At 45.1% G+C, this 9,734-nt stretch overlaps 1 protein-coding gene across 2 annotated transcripts in view; it reads right to left on the bottom strand.

Annotated features, from left to right (window-relative positions):
- The window catches only part of BBS1 (Bardet-Biedl syndrome 1), a 62,185-nt gene extending 52,960 nt beyond the window's left edge, over positions 1-9,225 (bottom strand). For both annotated transcript variants that reach the window (XM_081277980.1, XM_081277981.1), the window contains exons 1-11: positions 9,136-9,225; positions 8,772-8,848; positions 8,631-8,665; positions 7,300-7,575; positions 6,729-6,775; positions 6,576-6,614; positions 6,421-6,493; positions 3,833-3,964; positions 2,445-2,551; positions 1,034-1,154; positions 720-878 (exon numbers count right to left, since the gene is read on the bottom strand). In XM_081277980.1, the coding sequence (XP_081134106.1) occupies positions 720-878; positions 1,034-1,154; positions 2,445-2,551; positions 3,833-3,964; positions 6,421-6,493; positions 6,576-6,614; positions 6,729-6,775; positions 7,300-7,575; positions 8,631-8,665; positions 8,772-8,848; positions 9,136-9,182 (1,113 nt within the window). In that variant the 5' untranslated portion in view covers positions 9,183-9,225. The remainder of the gene's footprint in view (positions 1-719; positions 879-1,033; positions 1,155-2,444; positions 2,552-3,832; positions 3,965-6,420; positions 6,494-6,575; positions 6,615-6,728; positions 6,776-7,299; positions 7,576-8,630; positions 8,666-8,771; positions 8,849-9,135) is intronic.
- Between the last annotated feature and the right edge of the window lie 509 nt (positions 9,226-9,734).

Genomic DNA, 9,734 nt, shown 5'->3' with positions numbered 1-9,734 from the left:
AACCTGCCTCATCCACCAGTTTTCTCCTCTGTACTTCTCCCAGCCACCTGCCCTCACAGCACCTGAAGGCCCAAACCTGTTGCTTTCAGATTTTACAGTGAGACCCAGGATAATTTATACTCACACATAATGGTTTCACATGTGATACACTCTGAAATTTCTATCCTATTTTTTAAAATGTTGCTGATTGTAATCCACTAAATTGATTTAATGACTCGTGAGAGTATAAAAATCTCTGTTCCAAACCCCATCAAACCGCCTGGTTTCTTCCATCAGAGTGCTTCATGACTCTCAACCTTTGTTCATGATGCCCCGTCTGGAATATTCTCCCTCCATTTGTCAACTTAGCAAACTAATTTACCAGGTGAGTGGCCATTTGCTCTGTGAAGTGTCCCATGAGTTTTGTCCTGTCTACCTTTCCCCTTCCTTCCCCTGGTCACTGGCCCCTCTCTGCTTTTCCAGCCTTTGCTCTGCTGCAGGCCGCCTTGTGTGTTCACATGCTGCGTCTGGAGTGCTGGTTGTTCCCGTCGGTTGTGAGCTCCCTGAAAACATCATTTCACACCCCCCCACCCTAAATGGTGACTTGTACATACAAAGTGCTTGAAAAATGTTTCTGAAATGCTTCATATACGGTCAGGAGAGGCAGCTAAAAATATTCACAAGTGAGATTGGGGCAAGGAGGGATCAATAACAGACGCTGAAGCCAGGGTGGGACTCACCGGGGTGCGGATGATGTTGAGCAGAGCCTTGTCACGGTAAATACGGACCTCTCCATTGGCCAGCCCTGCCATGACAGCCTGCAGACCCCGGGAACGCTGCTCTAGGAGGTTCATGGTCAGGATGGCGGCAGGCATCTGCACAGTCCACAATTTCTTACCCTGGCAGGGAACACAGAGTCTTCGGGGGCTCAGGGATTGGAGTAGGAAGAAGAAGTGGCTTGAAGTTGTGGGGAAGGAGAAGCCAGGTGGTCTTTCCAGCCAGGGGGACTGGGGTGGACATGTGTGAAAGGGCTGGGGCTTGCCAGAGGCCACACCTTGTGAGTAAAGCCGTGTAGACTATCTTGGGTGCTGCCCACCACCAGGATCTTGTGTACCCGGACAAGCCCCACAGGCTGGGAACTCAGCTCAATGCAGTACTTGGGGCGCTTGGAGTCTCTGTGGAATAAAGACACATTTATACTGCCCCAGAGAAAGCTCCTCTCCAATCCCTGGCTGACTCTTCTCCTTCTAAGCCCCACAGCCTAACCAGCCTAACCTCAGAGGAACCCTGGCCCCAGAGCAGATGCCCAGGGGATTGTTTCCACCTCTCCTGCGTTAGTAGATGTGTGACTTTGGAAAACATCATGTGAGTTCTCTACCCTGTTCCCTCCTGCCCTTACTCTGGTGACCTATATGATAGCTTGACATTTCACAGAGCTTTCACTGAGCTTATTTTAGACTGTCTAGCCAGTGCTAGTAGACTTGGGCAGTTTACCAATTTATAAGAAAAAGATGTAGAGTTTGCTCTGGGTAGAAGCCAGTTTCCTGTCCTTCCAACCTGCTTCTCTTATCCAGAAAGTGGGGAAAATTCCTGCTTTCAACCACAGGCAAAGTCCTACGTTTCCCTATCACCAAGTCCAAGTCAACATCATGGCCCATCTGAAGACTGACAGCCCACTGGTCTCTGGGCCTCTTTCTAGTTACTCTCTGGCCAGCAGAGTAATTTTTAATCTTTTTTTTTTTTTTTTTTTTTTTTTTTTTTTTTTTGAGATTGGGCCTCACTCTGTTGCCCAGACTGGTCTTGAACTCCTAGACTCAGCCATCCTCCTGTCAAGTAGCCGGGACTCCAGGTACATGCCACCAGGCCCAGTTTTCCTCACATTTTTGAGCAACTGGTTCACACACCCCTGGATGGACATTCCTGATCACCTTAACTATGGTACTTTTTCCCAATAAGCCTGCATTTTTCCTCCATTACACTCATCCAATTTGGAATATCTTGGTTTGTTGACTTTAACACATGCCTCTTGCATGAAGGAAGGGACCATATTTACAGTGTTTTGTTTATGAGCATAGCCCCGATTCCTTGCACAGTTCTTAATAAATGGTAGGTGCTCAATAAATATTTCGGGAATTTAAAAATGTTGCATGAAATATAAAACTAATGCATAAGGAAGTGTCACATACACTATAAATTGATATAACAAATACAAGAGACTTTCTATTTCCTTGCTTTCTGACTGCATTGCTCACCTATTGTGGCTACCTCACCAGGCTCTTGCTTTGCCAGTCCTTGTCTCACAGCCTCCAGATATTCTCTCTGTGCTCATGGGCTCAGTCTCCTTTATAAAACTCTCAGCTCTTTTCATTCTCATATCAGAGTCCTCAAGCCCCCTTGTTCATTTGCCAACCCCCTGAGAAAACCAGGTTTCTGCAACATTCCTCTGGCCTGGAGGCCATGGCTACCTTCTCAGGATATAGATGTTCCCATTTCGACAGGCAGCTGCAAGCCGGAACTCTACGTCAAACTGGCCAGAAACCTCCAGGAAGACTGGGACGCTGGGAAGGTTCATCTGCAAAGAAGAGGCTCAAACATCCTGCTTTCTCAGAGCCCCAGCCCCTTCCTGGTTTGAAGTAACTCCTTTGAGTCATCTAAAAATCTTCCTTATCTCAAGTAACTCCTTCCTTGTCAAAATTCCCTGTCTCCTCATTTGCTTCCTGCTGGTCACAGGTTAGACTCATATAATTTTTCTGGAGGGAAACGCGGCAATATGTAGCAAAAGTCTTTTAGTCTATCCCTTTGGCTAAACTCTATTGCATCTAGGAATAGAGTTTAGCCAAAGGGCAGTATTTCTACAAGCACCCAAAGATGCTCGGGCAAGGATGTCTACTGCACTGGTGTTCCTAGTAGTGAAAAAAATGAAAGCAACTTAAGTGCCCAACAACAGATGGCAGGTTAAATAAATTAGGCTACTCTAGATAATGGATATGTGTGGCCTTTAAAAAGGCTGATGTGGTTTTAATCATATGACCATATCCTTAATTGATCATATACTTCAATGTGAAAAGAGCTCATTACATGATCCTGTATTATAATCCTGTTTTTTAAATTTCTTTTTTAAAAATGGGACTGGGAATTGAACCCAGGGATGTTCTCCCACTGAGCTACACCCCTAGCCCTTTCTATATATTATTTTGAGATAAGGTCTCACTAAGTTGCTAAAGCTGGCCTTGAACTTGCAATCCTTCTGCCTCAGCCTCCTGAGTTGCTGGGATTATAGGCATGCTCCACCGTGCCCAACCATGATCCTGTTTTTTATAAACATGTAAAGTTATATATCTATATCCATATAAGAAACTGTCTCCAACCTGCTTCCTTATCCAGAAAGTGGGGAAAATTCCTGCTTTCCAACCACAGGCAGAAGGATATTTGCCCTCCAAATTTTTTTCTTTCTTTCTTTTTTTGGTACTGGGGATTTAATCCAGGAGTGCTTAACCAACGGAACCATCCCTAGCCCTTTTTAATTTTTATTTTGAGACAGGGTCTCACTAAGTTGCTTAGAGCCTCACTAAATTGCTGAGGCTGGCTTGAACTTGTAATCCTCCTGCCACAGCCTCCTGAGCTGCTGGGATTAAAGGCAGGTGCTACTATATCTGGACAAAATTTTAATAGTAGATTTCTGTGGGTGGTGGGATTTGGGGATACGAATTCAAATATTTTTTTCTTCATGTTTATCAATAGTTTCTAATTTTTCTACAGTGAATGTGTCCTACCCAGAATTATGTGGGAGAAAAGGGAGGGACTGTAGCCTGGATCTTGGGTGTTCCCAGGGTCAGTCAGACCCAACACTGACCTTGGCCAAAATGGTGAAGGCTTCAGGGTCCAGTACTAGGATCTCTTTGTTCTCAGTGCCCAGCACCAGGCATGACACGGCATCCTCATCAGCCAGGTTTTTCTTCAAGGTGATCATGGTGGTGATGACTGTCTGCAGAAGGACTCTAGAGGTCACTCAAGGAATCCTACACCATCCCCCAGATATCCCTGATGTCACAGGAAGGAAGAAAGAAGGCAAAGAAAGAGGAGGACGAGGACGACAAGGAAGCATCAGAGATGTGACAGATTTATGTGCAAACATGTTTATGCAACAAACCTAACTTCCTCACAACAACAAAAGGAAACAGTAAGTCAATTATGAGCTATCTCTGTGATCAAATCAACGTGGACGTTTCCTAAAAATTATGTTTTAAAAAATTCAATGACATAGGGAATGCTTCTAATGGGAGAGAAAAACAATAGGTAAAGTCACGTTTGTAAAATCACAATTTAAAATATATAAACATGCTGGAAGAGGGCTGGGGGTCTAGCTCAGTGGTAAAGTGATTGCCTACCATGCATAGGCCTTGGGTTGTGATTTTATATATAAGGAAAGACAATGATCATATACTTCAGTGTGAAAAGGGCACATTATATGATCCCGTATCATGATCCTGTTTCTTTCCTTTTTAAAAAAATATTTATTTTTTAGTTGTAGTTGGACACAAGACCTTTCTTTTATTTATTTATTTTTATGTGGTACTGAGGATTGAACCCAGGGCCTTGCACATGCTAAACGAGTGCTCTACTGCTGAGCCACAACCCCAGCCCCTCCTTTTTTTAAAAAAAATGGTACTGGGGATTGAACCCAGGGTGCTCTCCCACTGAGAGACCTTTCTAAATTTTATTTTGAGATATGGTCTCAAACAACAACAAAAAACTGCTGAAAAGTTAAGCCCTCAAATACAAAGACTGTTTATCTCTGACAATGAAATCATGGAGGGTTTTTTAGGATTACAATGGACAATTTTTTTTTTTTTTTTTTTTTTGTACAGGGGATTGAACTCAGGGTCACTTGACCACTGAGCCACATCCCCAGCCCAATTTTGTTTTTTATTTAGAGACAGGGTCTCACTGAGTTGCTTAGTGCTTTGCTTTGGCTGAGGCTGGCTTTGAACTCGAGATCCTCCTGCCTTGGCCTCCGGAACTGCTGGAATTATAGGCCTGCGCCTCTATGCCCAGCCCGCACATGTTCTTTTGTAATTAAAATTAGACAACAAATAAGAAAAAGGATGCTCACTTTCTAAGGAATTTCTCACATGAATATTAGCAGAACCAAAACATTTATCTTTGGAAAAATTAGCTGTCCACTGTGTGATCATCATTAAGAACAAAAAATAGGGATCATTCTCAGCACACAGGATTAAAGGTCACAGAAACATGGATGGACATTAGTGTTCCCAGTCACTTAACCATAACACATGCTTGGGAAAATTGTCCCCTTCTCTTCCAGATAATTAATCCATTTCTCAGTTTGAAGAGTACTCAAAGATGCTAATAACTAAAGACCTGAGCTGTTGATAAGCAGGAACGAGCAATGATTCTCAGAGAACTGAGGATCATGTTAACAGCGCAGCATGTGTTGGCCAGCACATTCAGTTAAGGTGGCCTCTACAGGTGTGGATGGTCCCATGAAAAATATGGAGGGAATAAAAGGGAAGCATTTCTTGCCCAATGTTCAGATGGAATGGCTACATAAACTACTAATAACCAATGAAATAATCAAGAGCTACTAAAAATAAAGTTTTTTTTTTTTTTTTTTTTCGCAGTACTAGGGATTGAACTCAGCGTTGCTCTACTGCTGAACTACACCTTAGACCTTTTCATTTTGAAACAAGATCTTGCTAAGATGCTGAGACTTCAAACTTGTGATCTTCCTGCCTCAGCTTCCCAAGTAGCTGTGATTCCAGATGTGTACCACTGTGCCTGGGCCTAAAAATGGGAGTTCTTGAAGATTATTTGAGGTTCAAAATTTAATGCTCAAGGGAAGTAGAATGTAAAGGACTATTTGTGAAGGAAATGTACCAAAATGGTAAGAGTAATAATCTCTGGTTAGTGAAATTAGAGTCATTTACATTTCCCCTTTACAATTCTCCTTATTTTCCAAAAATACCTTTACCCTCAATAAAATAAAAGCTATATGCAAGTTATATAAGATTATATATTTATGTGTTAAAAGCTGTAACTGTTAACTGTACATGTAGAAGGTACTGCTATTTTATGACTCTATATATGTGGTGTGGCTGGAAAGGAAACTGCAAACTCAAACTGGTCTGGTTTGGTTGTAGAACTTGCCACTGATGTTATATGGTTTAAAAAAAAAGTAAATATTTTTTACAGGGTAATAAAAAGAGAAGGGGGTGCCAGGCATGGTGGCACACATCTATAACCCCAGCTAATCAGGAGGATCACAAATTCAAGGCCAGCCCCAGCAACTCAGCAAGACCCTGTCTCAAAACTAAAAAATAAAAAGGGCTGGGAATGCAGCTCAATGGTGAGCACCCATACCAGAGTGGGGGTGGAAAAGGACAGATAGATGGATGGAAGGAAGGAAGAAAGGAGTGTTACCTGCCGCTTGATGGTCTTGGACTTGTGTTGGTTCACAAATGCCTCCATTTCACTCAGCTCTAGATGTAGAAACCTGGACACAGAGAAGTGGTATGTCCATTTCCCAGTCCAGTCCATGGCCACTCCCTTCCCTTGGCTCTTCCTAGGATCCTTACCTGAGTGACTGTACAGACAAAGGCACCTCTGCCTTCTCCCTGTAAGAAGAGTGACCAGTATGGCAGGTTTGGTGGAAGAATGGCCCCTAAAGGTCAGAGCTTTGGGATGCAGGAGTGGGGGTGGGAGGGGTCATGAGGGAGGTGGGCTCTCACCGGATGCCCTCCAGCATCTCTTTCAGGGTCAAGGGGTCTATCCGGTCCTGTGACAGCAAGAGAAAAAAGAAGAGCCTGAGAGCTCCAGCACCCATGTTCTCAGGGAGCCCACACTTCCAGGGGTTCCTCTTCCTTTCTACTTCCCTCCCAACTTTCTTGCACTGAGCCCCAACTTCCTTGATTTGAATCCAGCCTTGGGGCCAAGGTCACCCACATTATCCTCCCTCAAAGTCCCTTACTCTCGCTGCTTCTAGTGCCCTACTTTCCTCTTGTGGGCCACTTCTTTCTTTGGTTTCCCTCACTCCACAGATGGGCAAGAGTGTGGCTAATGCAGAGGATTCTCTGAGTTCTGCTCTTCAAAAGCCCTGGTTGAATGCCTCTCTGGGAGCAACTGCTTAGGGACTGAACCAGCACCTTACCCAGAAGGGCCACCACTGATGCTGTTGGAGATGAACTATGGCCAACCTCTCACCACTGGCCCACCTATGCGCCCACTCTTCCAGCACAGAGCCTAGCTCTCTTCACTCTATGCCATCTTTGCCTTCTTGTTCCCATGCCTAATGTTGCTTACCTCCTTAGCTTGGTTCCAAAGGTCTTGTTCCAGAGGATTTAAAGATAAAGGGGGAAGGCTGAACTTGAAGTAGGGCCTAAGATTCTTATATATATAAACACAAGGGCCTGAAGCAAGTGCCAGAGCTGGAGTCCGGGTCTCGTGTTGTTCCTCCATGAGGAAGGCAGCAGCAGCAGCTGGCAGAGCAGGCAATGGGTTTTCTGCCAGCACTGTTGGTCCTTTGAGCACCTTCAGACAGGGATGCTTCCCAGCAGGGCCAAGATCTCCCACCACCAGCTGCAGGGAAAAAATTGCTCATTCCAGGCTCAGGGTCCAAGAGATCTCTCCCAAGACCCTCTTCTTGGGCTGGGCCTTTTTACTAATGCTCATTTCTTTATCCTCATACCAACAAAGGACTTGCCATCAGGCTTATAAGTCATGTGCCTTTGGGAAAGTTAATCAACCTTTCAGAGCTGCTCAGGTTTCCTGTGAGAAGCTGTTCTCGCATGCGATTGGGCACCTCCCTGACTGGGTGTGAGGCATTCCAGCCAAGCAGGGAACACCTAGGTACTTCATGATACAAGTGGTGAAAACCAAATGAGATAATGAATTACAGAACCTGGTAAGAAATAGCTGGCAGCTGATGTTTTTATTTATCCATTCATTATTCATCTCTTTTTGTCTCCCCGCTTTCATCCAAGACCTTGCACATAATACACAATTGCTCTACCACTGAGCTAAAAACTTATTTATTTGTATTTTTATTATATTTATATTTAAATTAAATTTAAAATTTACCTTTTTATTATGGAAAATTCCCAATCACAAAGAAAAGTAGAGAAACTTGTACAACGAATCCCCATAAACCCATTATCAGCTTAGGGCTGGGGATAGAGCTCAGTTGGTAGAGTGCTTGCCTTGCATGCATAAGACCCCTCCAGCACAAAAAAAAAAAAAAAAAAAAAAAAAAAAATCACCTCATGGCCAATCCTAAAATCAGTGGTCTCTTGATAAACATAAAACTCTCACTTCCCTCCAGACTTTATTGTCTGCCCCCAGCTAAGGAATTTGCTCTTCCAGCAAAGAATCATGTCAAGGTAACTAAATTAAAAAGCAGTTCTTGGTAGAATCCCCAACAGCATTCTGTTGTGCTTTACAAACCTCTTCAATCTGGATTAGAAAATCAACAGGTTTCTTTCACTTTAGAAGCAAAAATAAAATTAGCCCTAAAAGAGCATTCTTCACTGTACACGTGAATTCCAGATTATGCTAAATCTCTTTGGAGCCAACGGAAAAAAATCTCACTTTGGGGTACTTCCCCACCCCCAACTCTGCTGGGGTGACTGGTTTACCTTGTACTCTCCGTCCCCGTGCAAATCTGCCAGGGCTGGAATAAACAAAAAGACCATAAATCAGAGTCTCAAAATCCTTCGCCATGGAATCTTACTCCCGCACCCTCCTAGCACCAGGGGTTCCTGATTCCAGAGACTCACCCAGGCAGGCGGAAAAGGTATGGATGTTGGCCATGGGGTCGTAGTGCGCGTCCAGCCATTTCGAATTGGCCTCATTGCTGGAAATGGGGGGGGGGGGAATTGGGGAGTGGGTCTCACGCGAGGGTAAGGAAACTTTGGGGGAACTAGTTAGTGCCTGAGACCGAGGAGTGCAGTGAGCTCTGAACGCCTGGGTCCGGGTCCCTACGGCTCACACTTGCACTCCTAGGGCAAGGGTTTCCCTTCTCCCAAGAGTCCTTCCAGGACTGTCAGCGCTGCGCAAGAGCCGCAGGATCCCGGAGTCCGGAGGCCAAGGCACCCTCGTTACACGTGTGGGAAAGGACACCTTGAGAACCCGGGCCCTCACCTCTCAGCTAGGCCGCTGTCGGAATCAGGTGAAGACGCAGCAGCCATCTTCGCAGACGTCGTCTAGGCAACTGGCCCCGCCTCCCCCGCGGCGCAGCGTCCAATCACGCCCGGGCACGGGGAAGCGCGTGTACCAGGGTTCCGGGGAGAAGCTTTCCGGACCAGAGCCTGGAGACCCCATGCTGAACGCACTGGCTTTCACGCTAGTGCAACGCGCTGAGGCACAGTCTCTTCATCTCTCTTATTTTGCTTTATGGCTTCTGGTTCCTGCAATCTCTGGGGCAGGGACAGGGGTCTCTGGCTTCGAGGCCTGGAGAGGAGCCCCTGATAGGCTTTGAACACCAACAAGGTTAACCTGGTTGAAGAGGCTGCCTTTCTGTAGAGGCTCAGGCTCCGGGAAACTAAACACAAGGGTTAAGGGACAGCGTGGAGAATCCTGACCCAAGTTGCCAGTTTCTAGTTTTTAGGCTCCTGGAATAATTTAAAGTGCAAGAAACGTAGTAAAGGAGGGCTGCTAAAATTGTGCTATGTGTGACTGTGCACCCTGGTTTATTCATGATGTCAAAATCCTGTTGTGGACAGGAGGGCAAAAATTACCCT

The sequence above is a fragment of the Spermophilus citellus genome (genome assembly GCF_964194105.1).
Source record: "Spermophilus citellus genome assembly, chromosome: 2".
NCBI lineage: Eukaryota > Metazoa > Chordata > Mammalia > Rodentia > Sciuridae > Spermophilus > Spermophilus citellus.
This window is presented reverse-complemented; position numbering and strand designations above follow the sequence as displayed.